This window comes from Alligator mississippiensis, chromosome 12, assembly GCF_030867095.1.
Source record: "Alligator mississippiensis isolate rAllMis1 chromosome 12, rAllMis1, whole genome shotgun sequence".
Classification (NCBI taxonomy): Eukaryota; Metazoa; Chordata; order Crocodylia; family Alligatoridae; genus Alligator; species Alligator mississippiensis.
Genome location: NC_081835.1, coordinates 23,723,076 through 23,746,342, shown reverse-complemented (window position 1 = coordinate 23,746,342; position 23,267 = coordinate 23,723,076). Strand labels below are relative to the sequence as shown.

At 43.8% G+C, this 23,267-nt stretch overlaps 1 protein-coding gene across 3 annotated transcripts in view; it reads left to right on the top strand.

The window, feature by feature from the left end:
* CACNA2D3 (calcium voltage-gated channel auxiliary subunit alpha2delta 3) overlaps window positions 1-23,267 on the top strand; it is a 913,092-nt gene that overhangs the window by 470,843 nt on the left and 418,982 nt on the right. For all 3 annotated transcript variants that reach the window (XM_059716157.1, XM_019495461.2, XM_019495460.2), the window contains exon 11: window positions 11,149-11,262. In XM_059716157.1, coding sequence (XP_059572140.1) covers window positions 11,149-11,262 — 114 coding nt within the window. The remainder of the gene's footprint in view (window positions 1-11,148; window positions 11,263-23,267) is intronic.

The window sequence follows — 23,267 nt, the reverse complement described above, 5'->3', positions numbered from 1 at the left end:
TGTCATCAGGCCTGAGACCCAAGGGGTGTCAGGCTGAGAGCCCCAGTGAGGGGGCAGGGGAGGGGACATGTGAGCAGTAGGCTGCATAGAATAGGGTCTGTGTGAGGGGCCTGAAGGACTGCACATGGGCCACGTAAAGTAGGATCCTCATGGGCGGGCCTGAATCACTGCACATAGGATGGCCTAGAGATAGAGTGAGATGTGTTTGAAGGGCCTGAGAAGGCAGACATGTATAAGAGGGAGTGGGTTAGCTGCTCAGAAGCCTGACCAGGGAAACCCTCGACTGGTCAATGCTCAGGCTGGGACCAGGATGGTCAAAAGGACAGAGTGGCCACCGTGACGGACACCCAGAGCTAGGGGCCTGGGGTTCCAACTGGCCTAGAGGCAAGGTCAGGGCCTGTGTGGCCAAAGGTCCCATAGGGGGCCATTGCTGAGAGGGAGAAGGGTTCAGGGAGCTTGACAGCCGAGAATGAGTGCGGAGTAGACTGCTTGAGAAGTACGGATCCAGGTGGGGTCTGAATGCCAGGCAGGCAGAGTGAGGTCCATTGTGGAGCTGAGCTACATAGTTGCCATTTGCAAGGGACCTGGGACATAGTATAAGGGAAGGCTTGGAGCTGTGTATAATGCCCTTGACATTGGGCAGTAAAGTGGGCAGCACAGTGGGCAGCCTCCCAACTTACAAACAACAACTAATTAGATACATTGAACATGTGGCAGGAGAACAAGGTGGATGGACTGTCCTAGACAGGTGGGGGGACCAACAGTTAGATGTGCTGAGTTGGCCCCCGTCACATACTCTAATAACAAAGTAATAAACCACAACTTACTCCTACATAAAACCCCTGATGATGGTGGGGGTGTTCAAAAAGAATGTTTCATGATGTGGTCTTTAGATCAATAATTGAAAATTGCTATATCCAATGGAAGCAACAAATCTCTGACATTTTGTATCAATACACATTATCAAAATGATTTAAGTGGCTTCCCATTCACATTACACTAGTTAAAAGTGAGTTTTCCACTTTAAATTATTCTATTTGTCTCTTATTATGATTAATGTTCCTGATAACTTTACTCTTTATATTTTCAAAAAATTAATCTAATATTTGAAAAGCCTTTAGATAACATACAGAATTATTAGAATTTAACAAATGGTTGCTCATTGCTATACAAAGAGTTATCTGTAGACTTTTAGTTTCTCTTCCCAGTGTTGTGTAAACTTCTCTTTCTGTCTAGAAACAGAACACTTGGAGCATTTGGAAGCATTTTTCTCAGTTCAGAATTATTAATATTATTTCTGTTATATCTGCCAAAACCTGAGGCTAGCTTTTGATAAAGTTCCTCTGAAAAATGTCTATGTACAGGAAGACAGTAATTACAGTAAAAGCATCATGATAATAGGGATAACCCAGTGCAGTCTTCCATCCTTACTACCATATTAAATTAATATTCCATTCTTTGAAAGACTATCTCCTAGAGAACGGAACGGAATATTTTAATTAAAATTAGGTCCATTGTCTTTGGCCAAGATCTTTTTCCACACAAGGTGAGCTTCAAGTAATGGTTACTGAGAAATGACTTTGTGTAGTATAATTCATACGAATCCCGTTTTTATCATTCCTGGCAAACGTGAAATAAGCTATCATACTATATATGGTTATCATACTATATAAAATCTTTTTTAAAATTTGATTAACTATGCACTTCCCTAAAAATTGGAATTTGGTGCTATGCACTTCCCTAAAAATTGGCAAGAATAATCAAACAAACAGAGAATAAGAATTAAAAAATGGAAAGAGAAATTATATGAAACAGAAACAAAATGAATCTAGAATGCTATTACCATCCTCTGAAGGTTTTAATTGATTCCATGATAAGTAAAATATCACATTTTACTTACCATGGAACCAATTAAAACCTGCAGAGGATGATTTAGGTTTAAAGCCATTGGATGCTAGTGATATTGAATTACCATGTATTTACAGCTAGTATATATGTTCCTGGTTTCTCTGTAACCTCTTGAGGGACTCATGGCAAAATGCCTATGCCAACTAATGCATCGCTTTTCATTTCAACACTCAGGCCAAAACTTCCTTTGAGGTGTTGTGCTTTCTCCAGACTGTAACAAAGCCAAAGCAAATGCTTTCCTATACCAAGCTCCAGGGGTGGATCCAGGAGTAGTGTGGCAGCACTCCACACCACAGGAGTAGCAGCCAGAAACTAATTTTTTGTTAAAGTCCTTGAAGCAGGTAACGACCTGCTCCCCTCCATGCTGAGCAAAATGCATCCTCTCCCTTCCTGCCCCTTCCTCCTACCACAGCTGCTGTCCCTGGCTGACCCAGGGATGAGAAAGTAGCTTCAGAGCTGCTTCTGCTCTGCTCTGCTCCAACTGGGCTGCATGGGGAGCTAGGCTTAGCGCAGGACAGTGGTGGAGGACAGGCAGGTGGGTTCTTTCTTCTGCCTCGGTTTCCCCAGGTGTTCCCTACCAGCTCTGGACCAGGCTTAGAGAGGGGGAACCCACCTGCCACCAATTCTGCTTTCCACAGCTGAGCCCAGCTACCCACGCATTAGGGCCGGAGCAGGGCAGGACTAGCTGTGAAGCTGTCTATGCCCATAGCACAGCTGGGGACAGTGGTGGGCAGGGGAAAGGGAGTGGGGAGGGAGGAGACATACCACTGAGCATGGAAGGGAGGGAAGGGAGTGCCAAGAGTGAGGTGGGGAAGAATCTTACCTATTTTGGGACTTAAGAAAAGGTCCCTGGCTGCTGCTCCTGCAGCATGGTCTGTCTGCCTTGGTGAGGGGAAACAGAGTGGGAGCGCAGCCACCCCTGTACTGCTGATTGCTGCTCCTGCACCCCCCTTTTTAAAGTCCTAGATCCACCAATACCAGGATCCCCACATGGATGAGCAAGTGTAAATTGTAAAATACTTTAATCTGAATCTTTGGTAAGGCTTATCAAGCATGATATGAGTAGCAAAGGCAATTATGGAAGGTGCCATAGATTGGATTAGAGATGGTCAAGGAATGTGACTGTGTTGCTATACTTACTATCTTTAGACTTCAATCTTCAGGGTGGTGAAGGTGGTTGGTTTAGTTTCTGCCCAGGTCCCAAAAGTCCTGTGGTAGAATTACAGCTTTTAGGGGTCAGATGCCTCAGCCTTAATTCTTTTTACACACTATAACCCCCAGAAACCAATCCGAAGACTATCTTGCTAGTAGCAAGATAATTCTAATGGAATACTGTATGAAATCCCAAACTAACGCTAATTCAAAGACTAGATTATTCGTAAGGGACCTTCACAAAGGATCCTACTGTCCTAACCTGAACTTGAGGGCTGTTCCCACCTTCCTTGCATGTGTGTCAGAGGGAGGGGTACCCAGGCACCCAAAGAGATTGATGCCTCCCCCGCTATTTATGGCAGTCTTCCCTGTTCCCTCCTGTCATGCCTTTGATGTAAAATGAATAGATGTAATGCAGGAGGCTGCCCCATTTGTGGCCCTTGTGCTTTGGGCCAAACACCACTCTGAACCAGCCCTACACCGTGTCCCGTGCCTCGTAGATGGCATTCTATATTTTCCTTGCTACTCCTCTGGCTGCTTACTGGGCCACACACAGCCTCTGGTCCACTCAGGCCTCAGGCCCCTCACACTTCCTCTCACCAGGCCACACACTCACACTGTAGGCCTCAGGTCCCTCTGTGGGCCTTGGCCTTGGCCCCTCACTGGGCCACAGTCTGACCCTTCACTGGACCACACACTCACACTCTTTAGGCATCAGGCCCACCTCAGTAGACCTTGACCCCTCCCCGGGCCTTTTGCCCCTTAGGCCTCAGGCTCCACTCTGTGGGCCTTGGCTCCATAGTGCTTTTCTGTCAGGGTGTGCTCTAGCCTTCCCCTTCCATGAGGTCACCCACAAGGCAGCGGGGGCTGAGGCTTCCCAGCACTCCATCTTCACCTTTCACTAGGGAGGCACAAGTGTGGCATTTCCTGGGGGCTATCCCACCACCAGCAGTCCTACCGCACCAACCAACCCCAGCAGGGTGCAGTTTTCAGGTCTTACCCAGAACTGGTGGCAGATCACCCTGCCCTGTTCTAGAGCTCTCCCTCAGGGTACATCTCCTCCCATCTGGGACACTTCTTTTCTCTGGGCCCTACTTCACCATAGTCCCCATTCAGCCATATGCCCAGTCCCTTGCATCCAGACTTTCAGAGTGGTTCTACTCGCCCCCTTCACCTCTCACCAGTGGTCCCCCACTTGAAGGACCTTTGCCTGTCTAGGCCTGGCCTCTCTTTCCATCCAGTCAGAGTGCCAGGCCCTCTATGGCACTGGCCCACCCCTCGCGGTAGGCACCTTTGCCCTTTGGCCCTTCCTCAGCCCTGGCCTCAGCCTGGGCCAGTCAAGGTGGTACACTGCCTCCCTGGCCACCTACCCTCTCACTCACTCTGGGCCTTACTCTCAGAGCCATGTACCCTTACACCAATTCCAGGGCCTAAACTCCCTTATGTTCTTCACCCTTAGCACTCTCCTGGTACCCCTTTTGCCTGGTACTGTTCTGCTCATGCATCCAGCCTCCAAGCTCCATAGGCCTATTCTAATTCATCTGGTAGCCTGCTGCCCCAGCTGGACAGGCCTCACTCTCTCCATGTCCACAGGGTGCTCTCAGGGGTCCTGGTCACATGACCCCACTGTCTCCATCCCAGTCAGGCTAGGGAACCTCTGGTGATCCCCTGGAACCTCCTCCATCCCCAGGAGCTGAAGTCCTCGTACTGTGTGCTGTAACTCCTTCAGTTCCCCTGATGTGACTCCTAGACTGCATCCCTCTGCCTGAGCTGGGGCATGAACCCAGCCCCGGCACCTTTAGCCAGCTTCCTGCCTGGCAGTAATATAAGGCTTTTTATTGGCATCACTTGCCCACCTCTCAAGTAGCAGGCTGCTCTAATGAGGGCCCGCCTCACCTGCCAGGTTTGCTGACTAACCTTAAAGTGGCAGGCACCATCAGTGCTCTGCCACAATGTGGTTGTGATAACCTGCAATCTTAGGGATTAAAAAAACAACAACATGTAAAGCACCATGACATCACAGTGATGAATGCAGTATAAAAACCTAGGCAGATAGCGGTGAAAATAAAGTGAAATCATGTTCTGTTGAATTATAGCCATGATGAGTGAGCATCTTTCATTTGCAAAGGCAGTCATGAACCATGCCACATGCATCAGACCACACCAAGATGAAGTAATGTCTGCCTCTATTTCTTTTATAAAGGCAAAGTTCATAATAATTTAATTCATTTTAGCCCAATACGATTTCAATATTTATAATTTTTAAATATTTCTCTTACTTGCATATATTTATAATTTTCTTTTTAAACAACTTAATCCACGTGAATGCCGCATTATCTTCTTTAAAAGAATACCTTTAATTTTTGTTTACTTCATCTACAGTATTTGATTTTTAAGTGCCAAATATCTAGTCTCATGAATTACAGTACATGATAGCTAAAGGTGTCTTAGACATACAAAAAAGCCTCCTTTTTTCTCTTATAAACAGTCTATTGAGATTCTGGGTTTTCGACTGGTTCAGAGGTTACACTAATTAAACTCAGTTAATTTTGTCTTGCAATTACCTGCATTTCAGTTTCAGTATTTGCCTAGATTGTTAAGACTTGAAGTTGTTGATAATAATGTCTTTGAAAAGCACATTTAAAATCCACTTGCAAGTTTTTTCCAACCATTGATTTATGCAGTGTTCATTAGTTGCTGCAAGAATACAGAAGTGCTTGGTACAGTAGTTAGCACCTACTATATCATGTGACAACCGCAATTATCTCTTTTGGCGATGAATGCGATCTCTGCAGTGATTACCTTTAAAAAAATTCATAGCCAATTAAATAAAATTCTGTGACATTTCAAAGACTGTTAATCACAACCAAATGCTCTAAATGTCAGGATGTATTGAAATTTTCGCTTCTAACTGATGAATCACTGAGTTAATTGTAGTTCATCATAAGTCCCTTGTCATTGTTATTATTATGGAAAACACTTTCATCACTTTTGCTATTCAATAAAAATAAAGTTCTAGACAAATGTGAGAAGATATTGCTCATCAAAGCAGTTGAATTCAATCAAATTCTTCAAAATACTCCAACAACAGATAACTATGTAGAATAATGTGCATGCAATAGAGTAAAGTAATGTGTTAAAATAAATATATGAAGATATCCCAGCTCTGCCAGTTGCCATGTCTTTCATAATATCTTTCCTCTTCCCATCTAATTTAGCTCAGATAATTAAAAGAGAATGGCCAATGTGCAGAATCTTCGGCCAAGTAGTAGACTGGATATGGGGATAATGATAACTCTAAGGTCATTCTAATGAAAAAAATCTTGTCCCTCTCACTGATAAACAGGACTGGAACAGAGAGGCCTAAAATTTAGGAATTACAGCTACACAAGGGTAGGAACTACGGGATACCACAGCTGTTTGTAGTGATGTTGGAAGGACTCAGAATTTTATTTCCTGGTGACCTAAGGACTGATGTAAAGCCCCTTGAAGTAACTGTAGAGGTTCCTAAATGGGGACAGCCCATTTTTTCACTAACTCAAGCACCATCATTTCACTTCCAAATCTGCTTACAATGCACACTTCTGGAGGCATTGGATAGAAATAGAAAGCACAACTGTTCTGTGGCTTCAACACAAATAGCCTGACCTCAGGATTACACAGAGCATTCAGTGTCAGCTTGCTGAAGACCATAAGTACTTTTTCCCTTGGGCATATGGAATAGGATCTTGGAGGTTCATTAAAGGGTAAATAAGATTGGAAATAAATAGAGAATTAAACCCATACTCACATTCAAACTCAATTTGAGAAACAAAATAAAGTGCCAGTGAGAATCATCCACAGATTGCATATTTTATGTGATATCATCTATCTATACGCTGTGTAGAAAGTTAACTTCCTTTAACTTGGACAGGGAGTATCTGCTTTTCAGGTATATATTTTGACTAGATATACCAAACCAAATGTGTTACATCATTAACTTCAGTAGGTGATACTTGTGGCTGTCCTCCAGTAATTTCCCCCCAAAATCCTATATATCAACTGTTACAGTGGCCTCTGTCCACTTGAACTGATGTTGGTAGCAGTGGTGGTCCCTCAGTACACGGACAACAGTCTTCCAGTAAATCACAAATTTTAATGTCGAATGTGAACTGAACAATGTTTCTGAATGTCAGCAACTGTAGAGGTAGCTGTTAATCTTTATTAAGGACCCTACTCTGCTATGCAGTATAAAGACATCAAAAAACAGACCTGTAAGAATATGTATGGCTATCACAGGCTTGGAATCCAGCTGCAGACAGTTGGCAGATGATAGTATGACTGGCTGGGAGGCTGGGGGCCAGATGGACATGATAACCTGCTAATGAAGGTGGAACTACAAAGAGACTTAAGAACTCCAGTAGGGAGTAAAGGAGGAGGAGAAGGGAAGCTTCTGCTATGGCTGGGAGAAGGCCAGAACTAAAATTGTCTCTGTCAATGTCTGATAGAAGGCAGTGCGTTTTGGAATTTGTTTCTTCTGTTCATTCTGGAAGCAAGATTGCTTTGTATAGAATAAATTGGTCTGAGAATCTGAAACTAGAGCTGACTCCTAAGGCAGTAGGGTAAGTGAGCCACTTCCAAGTCCTTACCGCAGAGAGCTCAAAATCTAAGTATAAGACAAGAGATGACAGATGGATACAACCAAATAGGAAAATACAAACACACAAGAAGAGAATGTTTGTCAGAATGATAGGCAGTGGTCTCACTACATCAGTGACGTAACCATTATGAAATTTTGTGTAGCAATTGAGAAGGAGGAGACTTATGAGGAATGTTTTGAAAGAGCATATGATGTAGTTTGGAGGATAGTTATGGGGAACTCCTTTATAGCATGAGTGGGCTACGTAAGTCGAAGTATAACTCTACAAAAAATAAACAAATGGGCAATTGGAGCTGGCATCACTAGGCCTTCAAAATGAAGACAAATAGCTTATACTTAATGGGACAGAGAAAGAGAGAGCTAGAGGAGGGCTGTAAAGAGAAGAGTAACATGGCCAAATGATCTTTACAGCTGCATTTTGGAATAGATATGATCAGGGCACTTGTCAAGGACAGAAGAAGGATGTTGGAATAATCAAGATATGAGATGGAAGAGAGTCTAAAAGGTAAATTTTACCTGAATTAAGAGGAAGGGCTGTAATGTAGAGGTCAAAAAGAATTTGCAAGTTTTTGCAAGATTTAGATATAGCTTGGATGTGAAGACTGGAAGTCAGGTCTAACTTAAAGATGATGTCCAAGTCATGAGGTTGAGTGCCTGATAGGACCTTGGTGTTGCCCCGAAAGGAAGTAGCAAGGAAGGCTGAAAAGATTAAAAAAACTCTGCAGATATCTATATAGAAATGTCAAAAATACTGGTCAACAATTTAGTTTGGACACAAGAAAGTAGTAAAAAGCTAGAAAGTAGTAGAAAGCTAGATTGGTGAATTGCCAGCATGGTGATGGCAATTTAATTTGTGGGGATGGATAACAAAACCAAGAGGGTGCTATTGAGCACAGGCGGGCAAAGTCTGGCCCATGGGCCAGATCTGGCAGGCAGTGAACTCTATTTCCCAGCAGGTCCTGCCCACGTGGCTGGGGTTGGTTTCCATCGAGACCCCAGCAGCAGCCACGCTGTAATAACTTGGGGATGGATTTTCCATGGAGAACGGCTCCAGCAGTGCTGGCAGGCAGCAGTGGTGCGGTGCCAGCCTCTTCTTGGTGGGGGTGCTGAGAGGGGGCTGTGCTGTGGGCAGGAGTGGGGCAGGCTCAACTTCCACCACCTGTGCAGCGTGCACAGCAGCAGTAGTGGTGGTAACACTGTTGCTGGGAGGGGTAGGTACAGGGGCTATGGGGAATTTTGGGGTGGCTATAGCTCCCTCCCAAGCCCCCCATAGTGTTATCCCTTCTGGCAGGGCAGGGAGCTGCTACAGAGCTAGGTTGGGATCTTGCAGTGGTGACAGCGTGGTCCAGAGCCAGGGCAGAGCTGTGATCTGCAGACCCTGGGTAGGGGCATGCAGGCAGCAAATTGCAGCTCTGTCCAAGCTCCAGACCATGCTGTCACCGCTGCAAGAAGCCAGGGCAGAGTCATGACCTGCTGCCTGCATGTCCCTGCCCAGAGCATGCAGGCTGCAGATCATGGCTCTGCCCTGGCTCTGGACCATGCTGTCACTGCTGCAAAATCCCAGCCCATCTCCATGGAAACCCTGGCCTCCTGCTTTCACAGTGCAGCTGCTGCTGGGGTCTCCATGTAAACTTGCCCCAGCCTTGTGAGCAGGGGCTACTGGGAAATAGAGTCCAGCCACTGGTTGGATCTGCCATTTTGCCCACCCCTGCTATAGAGGGAGAAGAAAAGAGAAATAATGATGGAGTGCTGGTGGATCCCAACAAAAAGCCCAGAGAAAGTATAAGGAGAGTCTTCTAAAAGATAGGCTGAACCATTATTAAAAAACTAGGAGAAGAATCAAAAAAAAGTAGGATCATGGAAGCCAAGCGATTTTAATAAGAACTTTACTGACTGTCACATATAGCTGACAGATCAAAGAAATGAGGATTAAGAAGTGGTTTGGAGCTTTTTTGTAGGACAAGGGTCATTGGAGATCTTGGCAAGAGCAGTTTTAAAGGAATGAAAGGGAGGCAGGCTTTTATAGAGAGCCAGATTTAGAATGGCTATAGCTCCAAGCAATACTATCAGACTATGCCTTAGGATGGGTGAGAAAACCTAGAGCCAGTCAGAAATCCACCAGATCCTGACCCGGCTCAGCACGGTAAGGGAGCTGAGAGGAGGGTGAAGGAATCTTTGTCCACAGCAGACTGAGACCAGACTGGGACTTCTGAATAGTGGGGAGAGGGAAAAAAGGGTGGTCTTGGCCCTCACAGTCAGGTCAGAGCACCAGTCTAGATAGTGGAGCAAGCATTCGTGATCAGTATTGCAAGTTATTGGTTTCTGGAGTGTTTTCCTCCTGTGTTCAGAGCATTTAAGCAATGATTTGCTTACTTTGTTTTCTTTGTGGTAAGTTTTCCTAGATAAATAAAAAGGATATGTAGACAAGTTGGAACATCCCTATAGCATGATGAAGTAAGGATTTTTTTGGACAGGAAGGCTGACTTTTTAGTTAAAGCACCAGACATGGACTTGAATTATCTGATTGCAGCCCTTGGCTCAACTACTAACTTAATCTGTAATCTTGGGCAACTCAGTTCTTATTTGTTTGTGCCATTTTCTCATTTGTAAAATGGGACTATTGATACTTTCTCATAAATTCCAGTGGATACCCTGATTGATGTTTTGTGAGGCACTTGTGGCACTATCCTCTGTGTTTGTACAATAGTAGACACATCACTTATTTATTATTTATCCAGTGAGAATGGTAGAACAGCTTGATAAATTTGAAGATATGCATAAATAAATACTAAATTCTTCCACAGTAAAATATTTAATACAAAGACTCATGGAAAGTACTCTTCTCTTGAACAGCTGATGTCTACTGTGGTGTGTGTGCATGTGTGTATGGATGCATATATCAATATATAGATACATATTGATAGAGATATAGGGATATCGATATATGGATGTATAGTATGGATAGATACATACATAAATGAAAAAGCTACATGTAAAGCCCATATGTAATCTGGATGTGGATCACAGTACTTCATCTTATTATTCCTTATTATTTCTATGCAGCCTGGCCTTATTTGAAGTATATTTTAAAAGAACCCTAGCTCCCCACCCCCACAGTATTCCACAGTACAACTCACCTGTACAAGGGGAGGAGTAGATCCCATATGGGCTTCACATACAGTTTATCCTTGGGGAAATGCTATATTAATAAATGTATATCTTCTAATTTATCTTAGAACCCTCTCAGGAGTTAAATAATAGCTATGTCTTTTATATTATACAGATAACAAATCACAATATGATAGGTGCATACCATGTATGATAAAAGATAGAAGAAGTGGAATTATCTTTTACCTGTCTGATTGGGCACAGTCAAACTTCTCTATCAAATTTACATTTTTACCTAACAGAAATACCTGGTATTTAAATTAGTTTGTTTCTGTTCACAGTTCAATCACACAGGACAAGGAAGCATTTGCAGCCAGGCCATAATGCTGATTACTGATGGAGCTGTGGACACATATGATACAATATTTGCAAAGTATAATTGGCCAGACAGAAAGGTAAGTGTAGTAGATGCTCTTTGATGAAAAACCCAATTTTCTTTATCCATGATTAATGCAAAATTACCTAAAGATCTGCCCAGTGGTTTAGACATTATTTTGATTCCTGGTTCCTGGATGTTTTTCTAATGACAAAAAAACCCTCAAAAAACAAAAATGTAAATGGCATTGTGTAGGGATAGAGAGAGCACAGAGGTCGGCAATGTTTTTTAGACAGAGTGCCAAAAATACCCACAACCTTAACCTGTAAGATGTTGGCATGCCAGGGGCAGATGGCGGGGGAGTCATGAGTGGCCGAATCCTCGTTGTGGCAGTGCAGCCCCGGCCCCTTGCCCAAGGTGTGATTGCCAAGCAATGTGCCTTTGAATTCAACACTCTGGCACACATGCTGGGGGTTACCTACCCCTAAGATAACATTTTATTGTATTAATTAATTTTTAAGGATAAGAAGATGATAAAGAAACCATTTTCTCTGGGTTATATTTTTAACACTATATAAAGCTTATTTAAAGTTAAAAATAAAAATGAAATATTTATCTTTGCTTTCTGCTGAAATGCTTATGGATAATACAAGACTAGGATGCTGCTTTTAAAAGTTACATGCTGCCAGTTGTGGACCTGGTTGCACAAGTGACATTCTGTACAGGTGAAGTAATAAACAATATGTCCCTTTAATATTTTAATTTTAAGTGACAGAGTGAAGGATGGGATTAGCAATTTATAGCAGATATGAATAGAGCTAGTGTATCATATTATATGTTTTTGGTAGAGGATATGACAAGCACTTTTTGCATTTCCTTGTTGGAAAAGAATCTCATATAATAAAGTTATTACTTTCAAAGATTAATAATTTTATTTTTCCCACATTCTGTATTTTGATATCTCCATGGCTTTATGGACTTGCTAAACAATAACATCACAACTCTTTAACTACTATTTAAGCATGCAGGGTGACATTCTTTTCCTTTCCTAGTCATCTAAGCATCCAGGTTTGGTGGTCTACATGGTGTTTTTGGTCATATAAGTGCAAAAAATGTGTGGGTGTTCTGTTCCTGTTAATATGGATGACTGAATAATTGGGTATGTGCAGTGTAAGACATCAAGAAGTTGAGTTAGTTAAAACCCATGACTGCTGGAACTAGGAACCAAAAAGGGAAGCAAAAAAGGTATTTTCCTTTTCTCCCCAATATCTCAGTGGTTAGGGCTTTTACCGGGGAAGCTGAAGGTCTTGGGGTCCAAACCCCTCTTCCCCAGAGGGGCTTTGAGCCTAGAAAGTACTCCAACTATCATGAGACAGGTCAGGCATTATTCAGCCCTTTCTCCAGTGCTCGTTTTGAAGCTGAACTACTACCATATAATCACTGAAAATAAATTAATAGAGGGCCGTACAGGAGGGAAGCTTCTGTTTCCTTGGGAACCAGAGCCCCAGCTAGAATCCACACCCTCTCCCCCTTCTGGGTCCACACCTACCGTACAGATCCACACACCCTCTGGCTAGCTTTTTTCCTTCTGGCTCCACACATCTTCTACATAAGCCCCTCTTATGGCTACCCAGGAGGTCAACTTCAAAAGTGGTGCTGGATAAGTGACTGGATAATGGCTGACCTATGGTGTGATGATTAGCATGTTTTATGCAGGGAGGTCAGACAGACCCATATTCAAATGCCCTCTGGGTGAGAGGGGCCCAGAACCCAGGGCTTTTGGCTTCCTACATGAGTACACTAGCCACTGATCTACTGGAGAAAAGAAAAGAGTGCTTTCTCTCTCATTTTGTTGCTATCGCATATGTTCAGCCTAGGTACATATATGTAGTGGTTCACACTTTCTTGGCAAACACTCAAGAATAGAATTCAGTCTGTGGATAAATGTCAATTTTGGCACTTAGACAACAATGTAAGTGACCAAATCTGGACACTTAGATGACCAGGAAAGAATAAAACATCACCCATGGTTGATTAATGTGAGAGTGAGATGTGGGGCTTCAACAGTTATGAAATAGGACTTAATATAACTAAATTTTGGCTTATATATTTTAGTCAAATGTATTTTACTTGTTACATTTCATTTATTTTCTGCACATTTTTCCTTTTCTTAATGTGAACTCGACCTCATCTATAAGTAAGTAGGGAATGAGAAAGAATGGAAAATTGGATGACTTTCTTACTGTTTTGCCTGTTCTTCTACACACAAATTCTTGGAAACGTTATGTTAATTAGTGTCATTTCATGTGCTAAAAACTGACAAAAATCTATGCCATTTCTTGCTGGTGAAGAGCTTTTTATTTTGAGAATATACAATAATGATTGTAACAGCATCTAAAAACCGATTTCCCTCTTCAGAGACCTTACTCAATCCTTTATGTAATTTTATCCATAAAAGTTAATCACTTCTGTGCTTTTGCAGCTGTGTCCACGTGAGCAAGGGCATGTGTTTGCAGCAGCACAAATCTGTGCTGCAGTGCATGCCCCTGTTCATGGAATTTGCAGCAGGACACCTTGTCCTACTGTTTCATGTGCTGCAGGCTGGCCTTGGCTGGGGCACAGGGCATCTCAGTGCAGAGCTATCTGGCATCCTGTGCCCCTGCACGCTGAGGCACCCTGAGCCACCCCATCCAGCCGGGGAGTGGCACATGGAGATGGGGGAGAAGGCAGCCCAGGAGCCCCTGTCTTGAGGCCCACTGCACCCAACATAGCTAACTGAGCATTTGAATATGGATCTGTCAGACCGACCTGCATAATACTCTAATCATCACACCCTAGGTCAGACATTATCCAGCCCCTAATCCAGCACTTTTATTTGTGGAGCAGCTGGCTGCAGTGTAGTGTGCCTCAAGATGGGGGAGTAGAAAGCCCAAGGCTCCTTGATCCCCCATCTCTGTGTGCTGTGGAGCCCCGGTGCTGTGGTACCCTGTGCCCCAGCTCCCTGGTTGGCTGGGGCACAGGATGCCTTGAGACAGGGGTTCCACCTGACTCAGTATGGGGGCTCTGCAATGGAGGCCTTGCACAAAGGCATGTGGAGGCAGTGGGGCAGCCAGCCTAGGCTGCCTGCTCCCCCATCTCAAGGCACACTATGCCCCAACCAGCTGCTCCACAGCTAGCTGGGTCATGGTGTGCCTCAAGATGGGGGCTCCATGTGCCTCAGTGCAGCGTCTCCACAACAGAGTCCTCACACTGAGGCACATGGAGACAGGAGAGCATCCAGCCTGGGCTGCCTGCTCCCCCGTCTCCACATTTGTCCCAGCACACAGCACTTTGGCACGCTTTGTGCCACTTTTTTTCTCAGGGTTTTCTTGCTACCAGGAAATCCCTGTAGCAGATTTAGCAGCACAGGGTACAGTTTGAAATGCAACATGTGTGGTTTGTGGTGCCACAAAGAGGTTTTCAGCGCTACAAACCACACATGCCTGCACATCGGGATCTGGCCTGCAAGTACATAGTAAACGGTTAAAAAATGCATAAGTAAGATTTCATTTACATATGTAAGAAGATCAGTAATAGTTTTCTGAAGAGATTTATTCTGCTTAGAAAAAATAATGGAAAAGTCAACATTTGCTAATTGCTTGGCACTGATTTGTGGCCCCAGTCACCTTGCTGTTTCATGTCACAGTGTCCCTAAAAGTCCAGATTATGAAATGGATTGCATTAAAGAAATCCCATCCCACGTCAAAATTTGTATTTGTATAGGTAATTCATATAATTCAGTCAGTCATAGCTCAGTCAGCAATTACTAATTTTTGTTGACATATAACAAGAATGTTTTTACTATCCAGTGTTATATTTCAGGAAGCATCTTCAGGCTGTATACAAGAAAAGCTAGAATAGAATGTGGCCTTTGATTTTTGAGTTTCCCAACTTTTTGGATACAGAGTTAGCAGGCTTTTAAAAAACAGTATGTTGAATACATACGATTTTTTTTTTGTTTTTTTCTATTAAAGCTGAATAAAGAATTAATAATTTTTCAAAAACAAAATTTTTACCAATTTTTTTTTTTGTTTCCAAGTTATCTACAAGCAAGATTTGACTTCCTTGAGTGTATTTGTTCACTGAAATAATTCACCTAATAATCATGGGAACAATGCAGTACTCTGTGGGAATGTAATTTGTGTGCTAGCAGTTTGAATATTCTACATTTGTCTTTTCTTATAACATGGCTCAGATGATGTTTCCCCTCTCTAAATGGACAAAAATTACTATATTTACAAATATAAGGCAACCCTGGATATAAAATGCCCCCCCCCCCCCCATAATTAGACTATATATATATATATATATATATATATATATATGGAAAATGTATACATTTGTTGTAATTTTCCAGGCATAGAATCTAATACATGGAAGTTTTCCTTGAATTTTTTCCCCCTCTCATTGCTATAGCAGGGGAAATAAATCTGGGGGTTCAGATAGCTCCCTTGTCATCTTCTTCCCACTACAGCAACTTCCCCCTCTCCTTACTGTCAGACTTAGCTCTCCCTGAGCATGTGGATGTGAGGGGCAAATTTGAAAACACTGATTTTGAAGTAGACTTACCTGTAGTTATCTGCGTCTAGTAGACATTGACTTAGTTCATGCAGAATTGATGTACCTTTTTTTAATGGCTGCAAGTTTTGGCGTGGGTACTCTATATACATCCTTCTGAATGGCACTTCTTTACTTATATGTATTACAAACAAAGCACCTCTACACTTTCATTAATGTGCTGTAGTTACTGTGCATTAATTTAGTATGTATATAAACAAATACTACATTAATGCATGATAACCAGCATTACTGCACAGTAGCACCAGTGCCTACTTTTTTAGTTAGGCTGCTGTTCAGTTAGCATCTTTTGTAAAAGTGCGCACTGTGCACAATATTAGTTGAAAGTGGAAGGCTCATGATTTACCATATAGTTCATTGGGCTGGGCCCCAGTAGAGTCAATAGTATTTCAAGCCAGTGTGATCCCACGGCTCAGCACTGCTTAGTATATGTATGTGTACTCCAGATAGGCCCCTACAAAGGATCCATGTGTTAATTAGCCTCTTCATGACTGGAACCAGGTGTTATTTTCACAAGTCCTGAGGTGCTCCAAAAATGTATGTATAGAAGAGGTGTAGGGCTACCTTATCTGGCTCCACCTCCTGAAGGGTGTTGGCCATACTAATCATATACTACAGGGTGAGAGAGGGAGCAACAGAGGGGTTCTGAGTGAACTGTTTGGGACCCTATTTGGTTATGTTTGGAGACATTTAAGGCTGGTAAAGAAATAGGAATCACTGGAAATGGGAAAGAGAGGTCCAGTTCAGCTGTTGGAGTGAATACAGTCAAAATGGATTCAATGTAGTGGCTCACCATGACTTTAAAAAGAGTAGGCAGTGAGGGGCACTGAGCTCATTGGTCAATACCATATATCTTATTCAGATGGGTTTCGCTGACCTATACTTGTGGTAGGTTCCCAGCAGCATTGAAAGCCTTATTACTGCCTTAAAGCAGTGAAAGGAATTGACAGAGTGTCAGGGTATAAAGAGTGGAGGAGGGAGATGTAAAGTTCAAAACAATGGCTATTTTGGCAAATAAGCTTGAGGTGGAAAAAAGATTGTAGAGTAGAAATGAGGAACTTGAGTCAGATGTTGAGTGTACAAAGGTGGAGAAGAAAGGAAGAAAGAAGGTGACAGGATCAACAGTGGAGGTGGCAATGATGCGAGTGATGACAGAGTGAGAGCAGCAGGAAAAAGGTAACTTAGGCAAGAAACAGAGGACAGCAGGAACATGATGGCAAGCTGCCCCACCAGGAGAGGCATGGTAGGAAAAAGAGGCATCAAGTGAAGCAAGAGAGGAGTGGAGGCTGTAGATAAAGACAACTTTAACTGGCAATGGGAGGCAGACAGGATTGATGAACAGAGGTGTTTTCCTGGAAAAGGTACCGTTTGAGATTTTGCAGGTGCAGGAAGAGCATCTCACCAGCCTGATAGCTTTCTTAAACTGAAACACTTGGGAATTGACTTACTGGGATGGAGAAGGGTATGAAAACTTTTGGAAGAAATATGCAGAGGAATGTGGGAGGGAGGAATTTTAAAAAATAAAGTTCATAGCAGAGAAAAGGTCATAAATAGATTGATTATAGTTTGAATATACATGGATTTACTAGAGACAGAAGACAGAAAGATGGATGGAAAAGTATGTCCAAAGGGTAATGTTGGTAGAGACAGTAAGAGACAAATGTGGTATCTGGACAGGTTCTTCGAGGGCATAAATAGTGTTACAAGCAGATGAGTGAAGTCCAGATGGGGAGCTGCACTTCCCATCAGTGATCCAGAATGGGGGACAGTGGGGTTTTATAATATACCACAGGCAAACAAAATGGTGCAGCAAATGAGGAAAGGTGGGGCATCTGTCTGCACACTATCCCCTTACAGTGTACTGCAGATGTGAAGGGACAGGGCACAGAGCAACGAAGTGCCAGGAGTTCCTAAAATGCACTGTTTGTAAGGGATAGGGACGCTTGTATCGAAGGTGCCCTAAGCCTTTTGTAAATATAATCAGACCCCCTGAGGAACAGCAAAAACCAGAGAAGAGTTGAGGAGAGGCGGGATTGGACACTGAGGTAGAAATATGGAAGAAACTCTTCAGGAGGGTGAAACAGAGAAGGAAGGGAGCAAAAATTCAGTGATTGAAGCAGCACAGGAGGAGGTAGGAGCAGAATGGAAGTGAAGGTGGGAACAGCAAACAGCTCAGACATGGACAGGGGGTGGGAAAGAGAGAAGACACCCTGCAGACAACAGAAGTGGAGCTGGAGCAAAAGAAAGAACGAGAGAGAGTCTGAGAAAAGAAACAAAACACGCATGAAAAGGAGTAGGAAGAGGAAACCTGATGAGGGAGGCGACAGAGAAGAAAAGCTGGAGAGCAGTTTCCTGCCACTAACACCTCTGGACTCCAGCCCGGAGTGGAGACCAGAAGCCTGGAAGTGGCAGGGAGGTCAGAGGCAAAAGCCTTGCTAAATGTGAAAAGGATCTGGCAGCTTGCAAAGGTTACAGGAATACAAATGAGGGACTGGGAGGAGTTGACCACCCTGAGCAGTGGCTCAGATGAACCTTAAAGGGACAGGCACACTCAGCTCAAAGCATACACAGATAAATCTTAAAGGGACAGGCACACTCAGCTCAAAGCATACACAGATGAATCTTAAAGGGACAGGTACACTCATTTTAAAATAAGCATAAATAGCATTGACGATAGTTTCACTTAACATCAAGAGTATCTTAAGGAACAGATGGGAACAGATTGAACCAGTGTCAATCCTTATAAGGGCGAACATAATTTGCCTACAAGAATGTGGTATGACAGAGGAGAGGGATTATAAATGCTTTGAGAAAATGTGCAGATGGGGACTATCTTGGTGGTCAGAGACAAATGAGGACAAAGTAGCAGGGGTAGCAATATTATTCAAGAATCCAGAGCTAAGAGGAAAGCAGGTAGGAATCATCAGTGGGCAGATTGCAATAAAAGGTACTATCAGTTGGGAGAACAGAATTAGAAATTTTCAATTTATATGCACCACTAGAGAGAGAGGGAAGGAATGTGCTCCTTAGAAAGCTAGCAGTTTATGTGGTTGGAGGGAGACTGTAATAGAATGCCCCAGGCTTTCTGTTACTTACGGAGGGAAGCAGCCTAGAAATGGATCTCTGCAGGCAAGCAGTGTCGCAGCTGCAGGTTGCCAGGGCAACCGGCTAATTTGGTAATTTGGTCAGATTACCGGATGTGGGCAGCACCAGGGGAGCTACCAGGGGCAGTCTGTCCCTGGTTGCCACCAGAGAAGGAGCTCTTGCTCACAGAAGCTGGGATACTGGGTTAAGTAGAGGCTTATATTCAAAAAAAGGCAGAAGGATGCTGCATGTTATTATTTTTGTTATAGCCCAGAGGCTTGTATTTATGTTATGTTCACCGATGGCTTGTGGAAGAGGCTGTAGGGAAGGTGGAGGCCCCATTGGTATTCAGGATGGCATTTGATCACCAGGGGCAGGCTTAAGACTTGACAGCTAAGTGAGCCACAGAGGGGCCAGGGGCCCAGCACCAGTGAGAGTACATAAACAGAGGGACCAGGGGCCCAGTGCCAGCAAGGGTGCACACACAAAAGGGCCAGGGGCCCAGTATACAGAAACCGGGGCTCGATAACTTGCAAACAGACAAGGGAAGCTAGTGCCTTGAAGCTATGTCCTATAGAGTGGGCCTAGGCTGGCCCACTCTACATTGAAGGGGCTGAAGCCCCAACAAAGCAGCATTGTACTGGTAACACCCATGGGGCATGGTAAAGGAGAGGTTACGGAGCCATGAAATTAGCCCATAAGGCTTTGGGTGCCCAACCGGGCACAGTAGACTATAGAGGCCCAGCCAGGGGGCCTGAGAATGTAAAGGCCCAGCCAGGGGCCTGAGATTACAGAGGCTCAGCCAGGGGCCTGAGATCAGTGGGACCACAGCCTAGCAAAGATCCAGCGGGCTGCCTCCCTCTTTATTAGCCATCAACACATGGCAAGAAAGACAGGGAGAGCACCCTAGGGGTGGTGCAAGGCATAGCCATGGAGCCACCAGGGGGTATCACAGCTCCCCTGGGCTCCCGACGTGTTACAGAGATGTCACATGATAGCAAGAGATATCAATTGTATCATCCAAATGGTTGCACAACAGGGGAAGGAGGAAGTGGAATTTTTGAAAGTTCATCCAGACTCTAAACAAATATAGTAAAAGAAGAATCAGTAAGGCTAGGGACAGAGTTTACACATAAACCAGTTTAAGTGTTCAGAAACTGTTTTAAACCTGTAACAGGACAGATGCTCAGTGCACATAAACCAGTTTGAGAATGGCTGAAGTCAGTTTGGGATAAATCTGGTTGAATGTAGTATCAGACTTAACTGATTTATACTGGACATTAGGAGGAACTTCTTCACAGTTAACGTGGGCAAAATCTGGAATGGGCTCCCAAGGGAGGTGGTGCTCTCCCCTACCCTGGGGGTCTTTAAGAGGAAGTTAGGTGGGCATCTGGCTGGGGCCATCTGAACCCAGCACTCTTTCCTGCCTATGCAGGGGGTCGGACTCGATGATGTATTGAGGTCCCTTCTGACCACTCCCTGCTAAGCAGAAATTCCACCTTTCCCTCTGCCTTGGTGAGGAGGTGTCTGTGTATTAGCTAACAGACCACATGCTGGCTGTGGTCTGTGCTGAATCACAGGTGGAATCAACCGGCTGGATCAACAAGTAGCTTGAAATGTCCCTCTGTTATTTTCTTAGTTGGGAGATAAACACTCTTATCAATTCCCTGCTGGGTTAATCACAGCATCCTGCTGGAGCCTGGCCATGATCCCCTTAGCTCCATGCTGTGGAAGCAAGAGAGGGCTGCTCTAGTGCCTCCCGGCTTCTAGCCTGAGCCACTGCAGGCACGTGCCTGCATTTCTGGGATGTCTGTCCAGTTATAAAACTGATTTAGCCTAACCTGCAAAGATTGAATCAATTCAGGTTCAGGTTTTTTGAATGTCTGTCCCTAGCCCAAGAGATATGTGGGCAGGGGAGAAAGTTGTCACTAGAACAGAACCCTGTGGAAAGAGGCAATTGAGAATTGACTTAGTGTTTGTATCAAAAGAAATAGAGATAGGAAAGAAATAAGCCATACATTAGGGCTGTACAAAATTTCACCGAGTGTTATGTTTTGAAGCTGTTATGATGCATTTCGAGCTTGAGACAATGAAATCAAAACAAAACAAAAAGCATTAAAACAGCTTCAAAATAAAATGAGGGCACTTGAAATTTTTCAAAAGTTTTCAAAGCAGCTCAGTGGTGGGAGGCAGGGGAGAGCCAGTGCTGCACTCCAAGTTGCTCCACAGCCCCATGTAGCTCAGTCCAGTGGGGAGCACAGCCCTGGCTCTCCCCACCTCCCACCATTTGGCTAAGCTCTGTGAAGCTGGTGGAGCCAATCAGAGCACAGTGCCAGCTATGCTCGCTTCCCGCCACCAGTCTGTGCTCCGATCAGCTCCACCAGCCCCATGGAGCTCAGCCTCGTGGTGGGAGGCGGCCAGAGCCAGCGCTGTGCTCTGCCTATCTCCTTGAAACTTGGCAGGCTTCATGCCCTCAGAAGGGGCTACCATCCCTGCAATTTGCATCAGAATCAGGCAAGAAATGACAGTGTTTTAGGCATTTTCATGATTCCCCATTATAGCCTATGGGCAAAACGTTGAAACAAGTCGAAACAGCAAAACAGTTTTAATGAAATGAAATGGAACAGTGCTTCAAAATGAAATGATGAAACAAAACACTGTCCCTTTGAAATGGCAAAGTGGACATTGAAACAAAACAATGGTGTTTCAAACAGCCCTATCATACATGTGGCTTTTAGTGATCACCGGATGCTAAAGGTAGAAATGAGCTTGATAAGAGTCCCCTGAGAAGCAAAGGACTGGGGCAGTTAAATGTACAGTTGTTTACAAGGTGAAGAGATGTCAACCACACACAAGATAGTATGAGGGGTAGTGAACACTGAAGAAATATTATGGGAGTACCAGAGAATGGTGGATGGCAGTGAAGAAAGTCAGGGGAATTATTCAGGAAGGAAGGCTGAAAATGCACAGGGAAAAGAATTAAAGGGCTAAGAGAGCTGCAAAGAAAGATGCAAGAGCTGCTAAAGGAACCTGCAGAAGGAAGACAGGTACAAGAAAAGCTAAAAGAAACAAGGCAAGAGTTAGGAACTTGATTTAAAAGAAAGACAAGAGGGAAAATGTTCTTAGCATAACATCCTGGGTGGGAGAAAATGAAGAGTGGTCATTATACTTTTTGGCCAGAGTGAAGGTGGCAAAAGGAGAATTTAAAGCAGTGCAGGGAGAAGATGTTGGTGCCTAGGTGGAAAAGCAGAAGGAGGTATTGGAGGTGACAAGAAGATTTTATGAAGAGCTATACTAGCAGAAGGAAACAGATAAGAAAATGATGAAGTATTTCTTGGAAGAGATTGGAGAGGAAGTAGAAGAGGAGGAAGAAGAGAAGATGGGAGAGAAGATAAGTTTAAAGAAAGTAGAGCAATGCTTAATAATCTCTAAAAGAGGAAAATCACCAGGAGCAGCTGTACTGCCTATTGAATTTTATGAGAAGTTTTGGGCAGGGGTAGGGAAGGATATAGTGGAAGTTTTTGAGGAAATAGCAAAAACAGGAGAGGCAGGGAAAGACTTTAGAAGAGGTGTTGTAATCTTACTCTTCAAAAAAGGGCAGAAGGAACTTCTGAAAAGCTGTGGACTGATTACTCCTTAATATGGACTGTATATTAATGGCCAAGATGCTGGCTTTGAGGATGAGGAAAAACCTCTAGAAGATAATACACGAAGACTAAGTATGGGCCATAACAGGTTGAAGGATCTCTGAAGCCACCAGAGTGTTCAGAGATGCACAGTCCCACATCCAAGAAAGAAAAACAAACACAGTTCTAGCAAACCAAAATTTAGAAAAAGCATATGACAGGGTGGATCATGACTACATGTTCAGGGTGCTAAGAAAATGGGATTCCCAGAGAAACGTATATGTTGGATAAGGTTTTTGTATAGAAAAGCGGAGAGTCAAGCCCAAATTATTGGGCACCTAAACAGGGCCTTTGAAATGAATACAGGGATGAGACAAGGGTGTCTCCTGTTGCCACTACTATTTGTGTGTGGCATGGAACTGTTCATTCATTGGCAGCCATCGGTCTTGAGAGGCCATGGGGATTGTACCCTTGGTAGGTTACCAGCTACAACCACAGCTTCTTCAGTGACTAAGGACTCTGATGCGCAACAGACAGACCCTCTGGCAAGTTGCACATGCAAACTCAGTTGAGCTTGCACTGGCATGCCAAGTACTGTTTTGTCTTGCCTGCCATCATCTGATGCCTCTTCTCTAGCTCATCATTGACCCTCTCTATCTCAAAGTGATGTAGGCCCTGCTTCATGGTGGCTTTCCACTTGCAGTGGCACAAAGCAGTTGATTCCCATCACTGGCCACCCATGCACAGCTCATGAATG